The sequence below is a fragment of the Salvelinus fontinalis genome, chromosome 24, assembly GCF_029448725.1.
Source record: "Salvelinus fontinalis isolate EN_2023a chromosome 24, ASM2944872v1, whole genome shotgun sequence".
NCBI classification, from domain to species: Eukaryota; Metazoa; Chordata; class Actinopteri; order Salmoniformes; family Salmonidae; genus Salvelinus; species Salvelinus fontinalis.
Genome location: NC_074688.1, coordinates 9559819 through 9576844, shown reverse-complemented (window position 1 = coordinate 9576844; position 17026 = coordinate 9559819). Strand labels below are relative to the sequence as shown.

General features: G+C 45.1%; 1 protein-coding gene across 1 annotated transcript; it reads left to right on the top strand.

Annotated features, from left to right (window-relative positions):
- Positions 1–648: 648 nt before the first annotated feature.
- nlrc3l (NLR family, CARD domain containing 3-like) lies at positions 649–16818 on the top strand. The gene is made up of 12 exons (XM_055879601.1): positions 649–711; positions 995–1055; positions 1421–1567; positions 2994–3098; positions 3288–3453; positions 3549–3696; positions 6160–6252; positions 9385–9947; positions 10031–10206; positions 10417–10693; positions 12267–12482; positions 12582–16818. The coding sequence occupies exons 2-12, from the start codon at positions 1030–1032 to the stop codon at positions 12948–12950; spliced, it is 2286 nt and encodes a 761-aa protein (XP_055735576.1). The 5' UTR covers positions 649–711; positions 995–1029; the 3' UTR covers positions 12951–16818.
- The last annotated feature ends 208 nt before the right edge of the window (positions 16819–17026 follow it).

The following is a 17026-nucleotide window of genomic DNA, read 5'->3' as shown; positions in this document are numbered from 1 at the left end:
TTTAAACTTCCCTTTTATTGCCCCCAGCCAGCACAAGAGGCACCTGTTTAATGATCATGCTGTTTAATTAGTTGTTTAATTAGCTTCTTGATATGTCACACCTGTCAGGTGGATGGATTATTTTGGCAAATAGGAAATGCTCACTAACAATGATGTAAACAAATTTGTGCACAATGTTTAGGAGAAATAAGCTTTTTGTGCTTATGAAAAAATGGGATATTTTACTTCAGCTTTGAAACATGGGAACAACACTTTACATGTTGCGTTTATATTTATGTTCAGTATAGTTGCAAGTCCGACTTTTTTTTATAGCCATAATGCAACACATTTGAAAAGCGGTGGACAACGTTGGTCAGCGTCTTCACATAAAGTGATCCGCTCGAATTCGCCCATTGACTTCTCTTGCCACGTTCAAATATTATTCGGAACTAGGAAACTCAGAAATGTCCGACTTGCTAACCTAGTAGTTTACCATGACGCGTTTTAACAAATTAACAAATCAGACATTTTCTAGTTTCCTAGTTCCGACTAGCACTTGAACGCGGCATCAACCCCCAAATCCCGGCCTGGTCTGTTTGATCTGCTTCGTCAGCGTTCCCGGTAGTATCGCGATGTTGCGCGTCTGTGTTTAGAAACTGTATCCTCTTTTTAAGTGGAAAGCGGAAGTAAAGTCCGACATTTTGAAAAGGTGGGACGTAAGAGAGCTGGCTGGTTAGTAGTGTTGTGAGTAGGGTATTATAACTTTCTAAATGTACTTGCCTGTATAGTTTTGGGATCATTTTCAAATGCGCACCCAATAGGCGTTGAAAGCATTGTTTACATTGTGTACAGGACGTCGATATGCCAGTGTCACAACTTACTTGGTATGTAACGTTAGCTAATGCAACACACACGTTAGCACTAGGCCTTAGGGCAGCCAACCTACTTTTTTTCAACTCCCTGCAACTTCATTAATTTGACCGACGGCACCAGAATAATCTCTCCCCCTTCACAGGAGGTTCGGGATTTGAGCCTGTCGGGGGAACCGAAATGGACTCCGATTCAGAAGTGGAGGGGTGAGTGGACCGGTACCACTGTCTGTTAGGCCTCCGGAAAGAGTGTTTGAACGATTAGCGTCAGTTGAATATACGTCAGTGTGTTGCAGTGTTGTTGGACAAATATCAAATGTGTCATTTGAGCTATATTCCCTTCTGTCATCTCAATTTATGTTTTTTAAAATAGCTAGGCAGCCGGCTACAAACTACCTGGTCAGAGAAACATGTAAAGACTTGTTGTTAGCAGACTTATCATAACTGATGGTGTTTTGAATAGAACCTTTCCAGGTCCCAAATATATTTTGTGACACCAACCACAGCATACACAACTAGTAATACACGTTTTAGAAAAAGTTACTAGTTGTTATTTCCTGGGATGATGTCAGGATCCTACAGGGGAGCCGGAACCAGGAGAGACCTCCCTCTAGCTATGGCTCCATGAAGAGTGATGAGGAGGAAGAGGACGAGAACATCACAGAGGCGCAGCGCTCATTTGGCAAATCGGAACTACACACCTTCACTACATATACAGGGTATACACACACACACACACACACACACACACACACACACACACACACACACACACACACACACAGCTTGCCTGTCAAACCTGACTGACCACCTAAAGTGCCTTCAGAAAGTACTCACACCCCTTGACTTTTTCCACACTATGTGGTGTTACAGCCTGAATTTAAAGAAGTTTTTTTTTTCAGCCAAATCTCTATTTTTGATGTAAATGGCAAGAAAACTTATCCTTTAAAATTGATTAAATTGAGCTTTGAGTCTAAGTATTCAATCCCTTTTGATATGGCAAGCCTAAATACGTTTAGGAGTAAAAATGTGCTTAGCTCACATAATAAGTAGCACAGTGTTTAACATGATTCTTGAATGACTACCTCACCTCATCCCCACAAATACAATTATCTTTAAGGTCCCTCAGTCGATCAGTGAATTTCAAACACGGATTCAACCACAAAGCATTGGGGCGTTTTCCAATGCCTCGCAAAGAAGGGCACCTATTGGCAGATGGGTAAAAAAAAAAAGCAGACATTGAATATCCCTTTGAGCATGGTGAAGTTATTAATTACAATTTGGATGGTGTATCAATACACCCAGTCACTACAAAGAGACAGGTGTCCTTGCTAACTCAATTGCCAGAGAGGTAGGAAACCGCTAAGGGATTTCACCATGAGGCCAATGATGAGTTTAATGACTGATAGAAAAACGGATGGATCAACAACATTGCAGTTACCCCACAATACTAACCTACATGACAGAGTGAAAAGAAGGCAGCCTGTACTGAATAAAACACATTCCTAAACATGCATCCTGTTTGCAATAAGGCTCTAAAGTAAAACCTCAAAATGTGGCAAAGAAATTAACTTAATTTCCTGAATACAAAGCATTATGTTTGGGACAAAATCGATGGCTTGAAAATCTATGGCAAGACTTAAATGGCTGTCTAGCAATGATCAACAACCAACTTGACAGAGCTTAAAGAATTCTAAAAGGAATATGTGCAAATATTGTACAATCCAGGTGTGCAAAGCTCTTAGAGACTTACCCAGAAAGACTCACAGCTGTAATCACTTCCAAAGGTGATCCTAACATCTATTGACTCAGGGTGTGAATACTGATGTCAATCAGGTATTTTATTTGAAATCAATATGCATTTTTTTGTTTACTTTGTCATTATGTGGTGTTGAGTGTAGATGGGTGAGAAATCAATTTAATAAGTCAAGGGGAAAGAATATTTTCGGAAGGCACTGTATGCTATCGCTGGGTATTACTCGCACAGTGTGACCACATAACACTATCAGATTGTTTCCTGGTTGGCTTGGCTCTCCCCAATGTTGCCCTGATCTATGACGTTACTTTTAAAGGTTTGAAATGCAACTTCCATCCATTCTCCTGTCCTGCCGTTAAGGTTGTGCTGATGCACTCTTGTTCCTCCAGGGTCCAGCTGAACCGCAACGTGTCTCCAGAGACGGTCTTCACTGAGATCACACACCAGCAGTCTGTCAGCAAGCACCCCCAAGTGGGAACCTTCGTCACAGAGAGGTCTCTCACACACACACACACACACACACACACACACACACACACACACACACACACACACACACACACACACACACACACACACACACACACACACACACACACACACACACACACACACACACACAAACACACACACACACACACACACACACACAGAGTTGCTTATCAGGTAAATTCTCTCTGTAGATGTGCGGAGGAGGAGGAAAAAAGGGATGAGAGCAGCCCCATCCAGGTAGACTCCCCTGAGCCCCCGCCCTCCGTCGAGCCTGAGGACGAATCACAGGAAGAGGGTGATGACGAGCAACAGCCAGGCAAGCTGCACCCTGAATTCGACCTGCCCTACATATTCAAGGTGTGTGAGCATGTTTTCACCAATGTGAATGTCTGATCTGTTCTCTTGCTATGAGAGTATGCATGTGAACTCTCTCCTCCCCTTCCTCTCTGTAGTCCATGCAGAGTTGTCTGACATCCCTGGTTGGTCCTGAGTTACACCTGTTTAAGCGCTACTTATGTGGGCGCCACCCCTCCTTCACCATGACTGACCTGGAGGAGAGCGATACGCTGGACATAGTGGATAAGATGCTGGAGCGCTTCGGTAAAGACGACCACAAATTTACAATCGCACCCTGTTAGTGTACTGCTTACTACAGTCACACCCTGTTAGTACACTGCTTACAACAGTCACACCCCGTTAGTGCACTGCTTACTACAGTCACACCCTGTTAGTGTACTGCTTACTACAGTCACACCCTGTTAGTGCACTGCTTACTACAGTCACACCCTGTTAGTGTACTGCTTACTACAGTCACACCCCGTTAGTGTACTGCTTACTACAGTCACACCCTGTTAGTGCACTGCTTACTACAGTCACACCCTGTTAGTGTACTGCTTACTACAGTCACACCCCGTTAGTGCGCTGCTTACTACAGTCACACCCCGTTAGTGCGCTGCTTACTACAGTCACACCCCGTTAGTGCGCTGCTTACTACAGTCACACCCCGTTAGTGCGCTGCTTACTACAGTCACACCCCGTTAGTGCGCTGCTTACTACAGTCACACCCCGTTAGTGCACTGCTTACTACAGTCACACCCTGTTAGTGCGCTGCTTACTACAGTCACACCCTGTTAGTGCGCTGCTTACTACAGTCACACCCTGTTAGTGTACTGCTTACTACAGTCACACCCTGTTAGTGCACTGCTTACTACAGTCACACCCTGTTAGTGTACTGCTTACTACAGTCACACCCTGTTAGTGCACTGCTTACTACAGTCACACCCCGTTAGTGCACTGCTTACTACAGTCACACCCCGTTAGTGCACTGCTTACTACAGTCACACCCTGTTAGTGTACTGCTTACTACAGTCACACCCTGTTAGTGTACTGCTTACTACAGTCACACCCTGTTAGTGCACTGCTTACTACAGTCACACCCCGTTAGTGCGCTGCTTACTACAGTCACACCCCGTTAGTGCGCTGCTTACTACAGTCACACCCCGTTAGTGCGCTGCTTACTACAGTCACACCCCGTTAGTGCGCTGCTTACTACAGTCACACCCTGTTAGTGCGCTGCTTACTACAGTCACACCCTGTTAGTGCGCTGCTTACTACAGTCACACCCTGTTAGTGCGCTGCTTACTACAGTCACACCCTGTTAGTGCGCTGCTTACTACAGTCACACCCTGTTAGTGCGCTGCTTACTACAGTCACACCCTGTTAGTGCGCTGCTTACTACAGTCACACCCTGTTAGTGCGCTGCTTACTACAGTCACACCCTGTTAGTGCGCTGCTTACTACAGTCACACCCTGTTAGTGCGCTGCTTACTACAGTCACACCCTGTTAGTGCGCTGCTTACTACAGTCACACCCTGTTAGTGCGCTGCTTACTACAGTCACACCCTGTTAGTGCGCTGCTTACTACAGTCACACCCTGTTAGTGCGCTGCTTACTACAGTCACACCCCGTTAGTGCGCTGCTTACTACAGTCACACCCCGTTAGTGCGCTGCTTACTACAGTCACACCCCGTTAGTGCGCTGCTTACTACAGTCACACCCCGTTAGTGCGCTGCTTACTACAGTCACACCCCGTTAGTGCGCTGCTTACTACAGTCACACCCCGTTAGTGCGCTGCTTACTACAGTCACACCCCGTTAGTGCGCTGCTTACTACAGTCACACCCCGTTAGTGCGCTGCTTACTACAGTCACACCCCGTTAGTGCGCTGCTTACTACAGTCACACCCCGTTAGTGCGCTGCTTACTACAGTCACACCCCGTTAGTGCGCTGCTTACTACAGTCACACCCCGTTAGTGCGCTGCTTACTACAGTCACACCCCGTTAGTGCGCTGCTTACTACAGTCACACCCCGTTAGTGCGCTGCTTACTACAGTCACACCCCGTTAGTGCGCTGCTTACTACAGTCACACCCCGTTAGTGCGCTGCTTACTACAGTCACACCCTGTTAGTGCGCTGCTTACTACAGTCACACCCTGTTAGTGCGCTGCTTACTACAGTCACACCCTGTTAGTGCGCTGCTTACTACAGTCACACCCTGTTAGTGCGCTGCTTACTACAGTCACACCCTGTTAGTGCGCTGCTTACTACAGTCACACCCTGTTAGTGCGCTGCTTACTACAGTCACACCCTGTTAGTGCGCTGCTTACTACAGTCACACCCTGTTAGTGCGCTGCTTACTACAGTCACACCCTGTTAGTGCGCTGCTTACTACAGTCACACCCTGTTAGTGCGCTGCTTACTACAGTCACACCCTGTTAGTGCGCTGCTTACTACAGTCACACCCCGTTAGTGCGCTGCTTACTACAGTCACACCCCGTTAGTGCGCTGCTTACTACAGTCACACCCCGTTAGTGCGCTGCTTACTACAGTCACACCCCGTTAGTGCGCTGCTTACTACAGTCACACCCCGTTAGTGTGCTGCTTACTACAGTCACACCCCGTTAGTGTACACCTGTCATTTGAGGTGTTACCATGGTAATACATTATGTGTATGTGTTTTATAATGTGCGTTTGGTTTCTGATGATGGTGATTGTTATGTGTCAGGTAAACTGCAAGGGCTGCGGGTGGCGATCCGCATGCTGGAGAGCATGAAGAAACCTGAGCAGGCCCAGGAACTGGAGAAGAAGTGCAAGAGAGGTAACGACCAGAACTGGTTTTCACTGACCACACCAGACTCACAGGGCTAAGGGACTGGCGGGGGTGTGTGTGTGTGTGTGGGGGGGGCTCACAGGGCTAAGGGACCGGCGGTTGTGGGGGGGACTCACAGGGCTAAGGGACTGGCGGTTGTGGGTGTTGGACAAGCTGAAACAACTTCCTTCAGGGGTTATAGTTGTGCGCCGCCCTATGGGGCTCCCAAACACGGCCGGTTGTGATACAGCCAGGAATGGAGCCAGGGACTGCAGTGATGCCTCTCGCACTGAGATGCAGTGCCTTAGACCGCTGCTCCACTCTGGAACCCATGTGATATCTATTTTCTGAGTTATGTTCACCAAGGGTGACACTCTCCACCAGTTAAATAGGTCCTTAACCAATTTAGAACTGAACCGAAGAGGCCAACCCACCTCTCCAGTCTGGCCAGAAGGACATCAGGGTCAAGTGTTGAATGCGGCACTTAAATCCAAGAGTACAAAGACAGAGAGCTGTTTGGCATCTGTGTTTGCTCTAAGATAATTTTACCACTGTAACTAAGGCGGTCTCTGTGCTGTGGTGAGCACGAAAACCAGATTTGAATTTTTCAAAAATACAGTTGGTACTTTAATTTTGCTGTTTGAAAACCAATTTTTGCCTAACAATGGAAGGTTGTAGATTGGCCAAAAAATTGCTTAGAGCTGAAGAATCTAGGTGACTTTTCTTCAGAATTGGTTTCACCTTTTAGTGCTGTGTGGAAAATGCCTGTGAACAGGGAGAGATTAAAAATATCTTGCACTTCTTCAGATATGCAATTAAATATTGTATTTGAAGGTGGTGGGGATAGGATGGAGAAGACCGGTAGAGGGCTTGCATTGTGATATCACTTCCCTGAGCATGTCTGTGTCAACCAGGGAAAATAAATCCATAGTGCCTTTGTGTTGTAGGCTATGGCACATATCAAACTTCATGAGGTCTTGCTTGACTGATACCCAGCCTAATGTTTGTTAGCAATATATTTCAGAGATAAGATAACTCATCACCTTTAGATGTGGAGGAAAGTTCACATAGGTTTACGGGGGTTTGATGTATCAGGCCATCAATAGTAAAGAAGAGCACACCTATCTGTGCATTTTAGTATTTTCAAATACACATGCCAAAACAAGTACTTTTATTTTGTTATTTGTATAAAAAAAAAATAAAGTGAATCAAATTGTATTTGAAAGTATTTAAGACTTATTTCAAGTACTATTTTTAAATACCTGGGTTAAATGCATGGGAGTGTCTGAGTCAGTGTATGAGTATTTTCAAATAGTTTCCAGGTTTATTTCCAAATACATTAACCTTTATCAGAAGAAAAAAACCAATTAGTTTATCAGAATACTTGTATTGAAAAGTCATTTTAAAAACAGTGCATTCTGAAAGCATTCAGACCCCTTGACTTCCACCACATTTTGTTAAGTTACAGCCTTATTCTGAAATTGATTCAATTGTATTTTTCCCCTCAGTCTACACACAATACCCCATAATGACAAAGCAAAAACGGGTTTGTATTCATTTCTGCAAATTTATTACAAATAAAAAAAGATCACATTTACATAAGTATTCAGACCCTTTATCCAATACTTTGTTGAAGCACCTTTGGCAACAACGCTACAAGCTTGGTACAGCTGTATTTGGGGAGCTTCTCCCATTCTTCTCTGCAGAACCTCAATCTCTGTCAGGTTGGACGGGGAGCGCCACTGCACAGCTATTCTCAGGTCTCTCCAGAGATGTTTGATCTACTCAAGGACATTCAGAGACTTGTCCAGAAGCCACTCCTGCCCTGTCTTAGCTGTGTGCTTAGGGTCGTTATCCTGTTGGAAGGTGAAAAAACATCCCACAGCATGATGCTGCCACCACCATGCTTCACTGTAGGGATGGTGCCAGTTTTTCTCCAGATGTGAGGTTTGGCATTCAGGTCAAAGAGTTCAATCTTGGTTTCATTAGACCAGAGAATCTTGTTTCTTATGGTCCAAGAGTCCCTTAGGTGCATATTGGCAAACTCCAAGTGGGCTGTCATGAGCCTTTTACTGAGGATTGGAGCTCTGTCAGAGTGACCATTGGGTTCTTGGTCACCTCCCTGACCAAGGCCCTTCTCCCCCGATTGCTCAGTTTGGCCAGGCGGCCAGCTCTAGGAAGAGTCTTGGTGGTTCCAAACTTCTTCCATTTAAGAATGATGGAGGCCACTGTGTTCTTGAGGACCTTCAATGCTGCAGACATTTCTTCGTACCCTTCCCCATATCTGTACCTCGACACAATCCTGTCTCAGAGCTCTACGGATAATTCATTGGACTTCATGGCTCTGACATACACTGTCAACTCTGGAACCTTACATAGACAGGTGTGTGCCTTTCCAAATCATGTCCAATCAATTGAATTTACCACAGGTGGACTCCAATCAAGTTGTAGAAACATCTCAAGGATGATCAATGGTAACTGGATGCACCTGAGCTCAATTTCGAGTCTCATAGCAAAGGGTCTGAATACTTATGTAAATAAGGTATTTCTGTTTTATACATTTGCAAAAAATTCTAAATACATGTTTTTGGTCTGTCATTATGGTTAATGATTGAGCATTACATTTATTTTTTATTTTTATTAAAATAAGGCTGTAACGTCACCTGTGGAAAAAGTCAAATGGTCTGAATACTTTCTGAATGCACTGTACCAGAGACAGTATTTGAGACAGACCTGTGACTGGGGAAGTATCTGTACTCAGTCAGACTGTTCTCGCTCCCTCCAACCAATCTCTATGTCCTCTCTCACCCTCTTCCGTCCCTCTCTCTGTCTCCCCAACGTCCGTCCCTCTCTCTCTCCCCCAACGTCCATCCCTCTGTCTCCCCAACGTCCGTCCCTCTCTCTCTCCCCCAACGTCCATCCCTCTGTCTCCCCAACGTCCGTCCCTCTCTGTCTCCCCCAACGTCCGTCCCTCTCTGTCTCCCCCAACGTCCGTCCCTCTGTCTCCCCCAACGTCCGTCCCTCTGTCTCCCCCAACGTCCGTCCCTCTGTCTCCCCCAACGTCCGTCCCTCTGTCTCCCCCAACGTCCGTCCCTCTGTCTCCCCCAACGTCTGTCCCTCTCTCTGTCTCCCCCTCTTTAGCTGTGATCCAGTATGAGTTGAAGTGTGATCTGATCCGGAGACACAACTGTATCTTTGAGGGTGTACCCCGGGCAGGCCAGCATATATACCTGAAGTACGTCTACGTTGAACCCCAAATCTCCACCCAAGGTTACGGCGGGGTTAATCCGTTGCACGAGGTCTGGTCCGATCCTCCCAACCCTCCCCAGGTTGCCTCCCCAGACAGCATGATTGGTGGGAATAACATTTTCCGTCTCCGGTCCATGAATGGGTCTCCAGTACGATGCGTTCTGACCACGGGGGTGCCCGGAATCGGAAACTCTGTGGCGGTCCAGAAGTTCATGCTGGATTGGGCAGAGGATCGGGCTAATTTCGACATTCAGTTTGTGTTCCCGTTTCCGTTCCGGGAGATGCAGTCGCTGAGGGAGCGGAACATAGTTGAGAAGAAGGACATCAGTATGTTGGAGCTGCTGCAGACGTACCACAATGAGACACGCTCCATGGACTTTCTGGAGCAGCCAGACTGCAAGGTGCTGTTTGTCATGGACGGGATCGACATCTACCAAGGAAATCTTGATTTCAAGGTACTCACAGGGCTGAGATTAGGTGTTTGGCTATGGAACCTCTCTGTACAGTACCTATAAAGATGTCTCTCCTTCTCCCCCAGAACACTCCTGTTGTGACTGACATAGAGGCTGTTATTCCCCTGGACTCCCTGTTGGTAAATCTGATCCGAGGCTCTCTGCTGCCGCACGCCCTCTTGTGGCTGACTGGGAGACGTGCAGCTACCAATCAGATACCTCCTGAGTACATCCACCGTGTCACTGAGATACAGGGTTACAGGTGTGTGTGGTGTTAAGAGGGTGGTATGGGGATTGGGTGTTAGGGTAATGTTTTTTTTTCCCGGAGTAACTTAACCCCCTCTAACATCCTATGAGTTGTTGCAACACAGTGTAAAGCACTATTGGGGTGAGTGAAACTTAACACTGATATAAAATGCTAACCATGGACTTTTATTGCTGTTTATTAGTTTGTCTGTTTATTGTTTTACAGTGACGAGCAGAAGGATGACTATCTGACCATGCGTTACTCGGACAAGTCTCTGGCTGCTAAGATCATCAGACACACCAAGAGCTCCCCCACCATCTACACCCTGTGTCATATTCCCTTCTGCTGCTGGATGGTTGCCATGGTGTATGAGAGGGGTTTCCGTAACCAAGATGACTACGGAAACGAGCCCCCCAAGATTACGTCCTTCTTCATCCACTACATGATCATCCAGAACAACCGCAAGCTGGAGAAATACCACGGGCAAAACCCCAACTCACAGGTCTGATCCACCCTCCTAATAATTAGCATATATACAGTGCCTTCGGAAAGTATTCAGACCCCTTAACTTTTTCCACATTTTGTTAGGTTACATTCTTATTCTAAAATGGATTAAATAAATAATCCTCAGCCATCTACACACAATACCCCCATAATGACAAAGCGAAAACAGGGTCAGAAATTTTAGCACATTTCTTAAAAATCTAAATCTGCTACCTTTTTTTTAACTAAGTATTCAGCCCCTTCGCTAGAAGACTCGCTGCATCCTGTTTCCAGTCATCATCCTTTAAATGTTTCTACAACTTGATTGTAGTCCACCTGTGGTAAATTCAATTGATTGGACATGATTTGGAAAGGCAAACACCTGTCTAAGGTTCCAGAGCTGACAGTGAACGTCAGAGCAAAAACCAAGCCACGAGGTGGAAGGAATTGAGCTCAGAGACAGGATTGTTGAAGCACAGATCTGGGGAAGGGTACTAAGGGTTCTGCAGCATTGAAGGTCCCCAAGAACACAGTGGCCTCCATTCTTAAATACATTTGGAACCACCAAGACTCTTCCTAGAGCTGGCAGCAAGGCCAAACTGAGCAATCGGGGGAGAAGTGGTCACTGACAGCGCTCTAGAGTTCCTCTGTGGAGATGGGAGAATCTTCCAGAAGGACAACCATCTCTGCAGCACTCCACCAATCAGGCCTTTATGGTAGAGTGGCCAGACGGAAGCCAATCCTCAGTGGCAGAGCCTGGAAGACTAGTCAGGGTAGAGGGAAAGATGAATGGAGCAAAGTACAGAGAGATCCTTGAAGGAAAACATGCTCAGGACCTCAGACTGGGGCAAAGGTTCACCTTCCAATAGGACAATGACCCTAAGCACACAGGTATCTTGAGTGTGCTTGAGTGGCCCAGCCAGTGCCTGGACTTCAACTCGATCAAACATCTCTGGAGAGACCTGAAAATAGCTGTGCAGCAACGCTCCCCTTCCAATCTGACAGAGCTTGAGAGGATCTGCAGAGAAGAATGGGAGAATCTCCCCAAATACAGATGTGCCAAGCTTGTAGTGTCATACCCAAGAAAACTCGAATAACTGCCAAAAGTGCTTCAACAATGTACTGAGTAAAGGATCTGAATACTTATGTAAATGTGACATCAGTTTTTTATTTTTAATAAATTAGCAAACATTTCTAAACCATTTTTTTCTTTGTCATTATGGGGTGTTGTGTGTAGATTGAGAAAAAAAAATATTTGATACATTTTAGAATAAGACTGTAACGTAACAAAATGTGGACAAAGTCAAGGGCTCTGAATACTTTCCGAAGGCACTGTATGCCACTCATCTTACCTGCTAGTTGTGTACTAGGTCTTATGTACAGTATAGACTTGGTCTGACATTTTTTCCCCGATGCTAAACGGCTCTAGAAAGTCTCAGGGTCTGGTTCCAGGAGTTTGATTTTGTTTAGTCTTCTCCACGTTATGTCATATGACATTGGTGTGGGTTGTGTGCTGGTGGAGCTGTTATAGTGTGTAATGTATCTTTTGAACCTGGAATAAAGAAATACAAATGTGCTATTCCTATAAGCAGAAATGGACGGAAATGGACAAAATGTTCATGTTGACACTGGGTCGCCTGGCTCTGAAGCTGTTGGATAATAACCGCTCTGTGTTCTATGAAGAGGACCTGAATGAGCACAGTCTGCTGGTGAGGGAGGTGGCCTGGTGTTCGGGCCTGTGCACTGAGCTTCCCAGGACGAATGCCAAAGACAAGCGGGTCTTCTGCTTCACACACCTGAGCTTCCTGGTGGGTTGGACTTCCTGGCACATGACTTCTCTTGATTTGAGGTATCGTTATTGAGATTGACAGAATGATTATTCATAATGAATGTGTTCTTATCATCAGGAGTTCATGGCTGCACATTATGTATGGCTCACCTTCCGTCTGGAGGAGCGGAACGTACTAGACCAGTCCTACCGCGTCTCCAAGCTGTTCAAGGAGCACTCTCTGGTGGACATGTACCGCAAAGCCGTTGACCGTTACCTCAGCGCTCCTGTCGGCCAGTACGACCTGTTCCTGCGCTTCCTGTGTGGCTTGTCCATGACGCTCAATGACGGTCTGCTCCGAGGGATGCTGTTCCCCCATAACGCCCCTCCACTGAAAGGTCTGGAGGACGTGGCCAGGCTGCTGACTAAGAGGAAGGTTAGCGCAGGGCCAGAGAGACAGCACAATCTTAGCGAATGCCTCAGGGAGCTGGAAACGTCAGAGGACTGAACAGTCTCCTGCTGTTAGCAAACATGTTTGATCATTTGTCTCTGATGCACTGAACTCTGGTTTGTAAAAGGAAAGGTAATGAGACTGAAGTATTGGTTAAGTCTCTGTGCCCCGCTGAAACCAAAACAATGAACATTCAGTGTGTCTCATCTAACTACCAGACAGACCGAGAGAAAGAGAAGGCATAAATCACAAATGTGTCTTACCAGAAAGAGTTAATCATTGTGTCTGAACAAACTCTGTGACTGTGCTGAGTCTGTTGGAAGGACTAATATATAACCCGTTAACTAGCAGTCAAGATAAAGACCACGGTGCTTGTTAGACTTGTGTGGCCATACAGCCCGTTCATCCTCTACTCAACAAGATGACACACTAGAGGACGGATGCAGACAGTAGTGACCCTAGTTGCACAATCTGTTATGTATTGCTTTTCCATCACTGACACTAACAGTTATACTTCTAGTTGTAGTACAAGAAGAATCAGGTATTTAGTTAACATTTTCATTATTCATTTAATTAACAAACTTGGTGGAAAGGGAGTGTTTTATGTTCACACCTTTGTGTGTGTTTAAATTACATGACATGTGTGTGTTTAAATTACATGACATGTGTGTGTTTTAAATTACATGACATGTGTGTGTTTTAAATTACATGACATGTGTGTGTTTTAAATTACATGACATGTGTGTGTTTTAAATTACATGACATGTGTGTGTTTTAAATTACATGACATGTGTGTGTTTTAAATTACATGACATGTGTGTGTTTTAAATTACATGACGTGTGTGTTTTAAATTACATGACGTGTGTGTTTTAAATTACATGACATGTCTGTGTGTATTGGGGTGAAAGGTTTACAGTAGTGCTAGGAGATATGAAAAAACATTATCCATATCACAATAACTGTCTGAATTATCACGATAATGATGAATTGAACGATGTTTATTCATGTGAACCAGTTAGGTTTTTATATTACCCTTAGTAGGGCTGACTCCAATTGGTCGATTGTTTGGTCGTTAGGCTGTTGGTCGACTGAGATTGTTTTAGTTGCGCAGTAACAAATAGGTGAAAATATCTATATATATTTTCACCTATCTCAGTGAACTAATTGCTGAGGCCTAGACCAAAAGACAATTTATGCTCGATTCGAAAATGTGGTGGAGCCTCCAGAGGCCAAATCGAGCTCTATAGCGCTTCACTATGCCCCTCCCAGATGTTGTAACAATGTGGAGGGCTCTGTATAGCTCCACGTTGACGTGATTGTTTGACGGTAGAGGAGGGTGGTACATCCTGTATAAACACACTCCCCTGACAACAGCACTGCTCCGCAAGCAGTATGAATGTCCTGACTTCTGCCCAGGCCGTTCTTGCCCCGACTTCTGCCCAGGCCGTTCTTGCCCCGACTTCTGCCCAGGCCGTTCTTGCGCCGTCTTCTGCCCAGGCCGTTCGTGCCCTGACTTCTGCCGAGGCCGTTCTTGCCCCGACTTCTGCCCAGGCCGTTCTTGCCCCGACTTCTGCCCGAGGCCGTTCTTGCCCCGACTTCTGCCCGAGGCCGTTCTTGCCCCGACTTCTGCCCGAGGCCGTTCTTGCCCCGACTTCTGCCCGAGGCCGTTCTTGCCCCGACTTCTGCCCGAGGCCGTTCTTGCCCCGACTTCTGCCCGAGGCCGTTCTTGCCCCGACTTCTGCCCGAGGCCGTTCTTGCCCCGACTTCTGCCCGAGGCCGTTCTTGCCCCGACTTCTGCCCGAGGCCGTTCTTGCCCCGACTTCTGCCCGAGGCCGTTCTTGCCCCGACTTCTGCCCGAGGCCGTTCTTGCCCCGACTTCTGCCCGAGGCCGTTCTTGCCCCGACTTCTGCCCGAGGCCGTTCTTGCCCCGACTTCTGCCCGAGGCCGTTCTTGCCCCGACTTCTGCCCGAGGCCGTTCTTGCCCCGACTTCTGCCCGAGGCCGTTCTTGCCCCGACTTCTGCCCGAGGCCGTTCTTGCCCCGACTTCTGCCCGAGGCCGTGTCACCGTAAATGCTGCACGGCCAATGCAGACATCAAATTGACCATGCAGCACCCAGATGCACAATGCACTTCTCTCTCCAGAATGCACTTCTCTCCCGCCAATTTGTGCACATTTGTTTCATATTGTGTGAGTGGTTTGATTGTTAGTGTATATCACTTCCCCATATCACCAGTAGTATGTTTACCGTTAATTCCTATAATTTCTAATCTACAATGTTTGTTACTTTGGTTACGGTAGTTTATTTTAATGTATTCAATATATTATTCCAGTCTTCCTGTTCTCATTGTCTGAGTGGACACATTGTTTGCAGACTGCACAACCTATGCTACACTTGTGAGAAATTTTGGGGAGTTTGTTTCAGTCCATTTATGAGTTTTATCAATTCAATTTTGTCATTGACTTTTGTTTGGAGCGCTCCTGTCAATGTTGAGTAAGGACTGGCACGCATAGACTACGTGGCCTGATTTACACACAGAAGTAGGCCTATAGGCACCGTGGCCTGATTTACACATAGAAGTAGACCTATAGGCTCCGTGGCCTCATTTACACATAGAAGTAGACCTATAGGCTCCGTGGCCTCATTTACACATAGAAGTAGACCTATAGGCTCCGTGGCCTCATTTACACATAGAAGTAGACCTATAGGCTCTGTGGCCTCATTTACACATAGAAGTAGGCCTATAGACTACGTGGCCTGTGTGCAAATGTAGGCATATATATATGTGCTCATTTGGGGATCTGATAGTATTTCTGATTGTCTTAATGCACCACCACTAATGACCTGTGGAGCTTCTCAAAGTAATGTTTTCTTCACCTCAAACAGCAAGCAAAAAAATTCTGTTTTTACATACATTGATAATTACAATAGTTCCTCAATGTATTTGAAAAATATATATTTTTTTAAATCAGGATATTTTCTGTTTTTATTTGTTTGCTGTATGCAGGCTATTTTTACATTGTTGGCAATGGCAATTTAAGTTACTTTTTAGGTTTATCATTTTAATTTAGATTTGGATGAAATTTGTTAACCACATGACAATGATTTTATGATAAGACCTTATAAATTAAATGAAACCATTCCACGAACATGTGCATATGAAAACCATAACTGGCACGCAGATCAGTAGAAATTGTAAGATAAATTGTCATTTCCACATGAGAAAAGGCTGCAGACTCCTCGTGTAGCATATTACCGGCAACTTCAGGAGAGTAATGGCAGAATCTGCTGGAGGAGAATAGTTGGGTCAGGTTTTTTTCTTCTGGTTATCTAGATCTCTTGCGCCCTCTTGAAGCATCAACCCGTAAGCTTAAAGCATCAGACAAGCGCAATGCATATAGTTGATTTTATCAAAACACATGGTGTGTATAAATGGAAAAATGCACGTTTAAATGTTGAGCAATCGATTGGTCGAAATTAACATGACTTTCGGTCAAGTAAGATTTTTTTTTTTTTGTCGGACAGCCCTAACCCTTACAACTACTTAAATGTTGCAGCTATTAATTGTCCCATGAACAATAACCCATATTAGCAAACTTATTTCATTTCAAACTTCACATTTCTTTAGTAGGGCCCTATAGGTTATTTGGGTAATTCTGCGGAAATTGTGGATTTTGATGAGCCAACATTACTTATTTTTTTTACCAAAACTTAGTCAAGTTAACCCTTTACCATTCTAAATCAACATAAATGCCAGCTTAATATATTTTCATATTTTTTGTCGCTGGTGTTACCTATATTTTAGATGACAATTCAGGCTTTCCTGAATGTAATTTCACAATTTAATTTGCATATATAATCAGACAGAAGGTTTATGCTAATATGAAGAAATTCTTTTGATTATAAATCATTTATTTTAAACCGGTATGTGTAAAGTTCTATTGTGCAACATTTGTATATTTCTACCACGTGTTTGGTTTTAACATCAGAAATATTTCAGGTTGAGTCATCAAAATGTGATTACCATATTCTTAAAATGCTAATGAATGCAGCAGCAGCAGCAGTTGGGTAGATACAGATTAACATGAACATTCAAATGATTTTATAACATGATTATTATTATTTGACCCTGC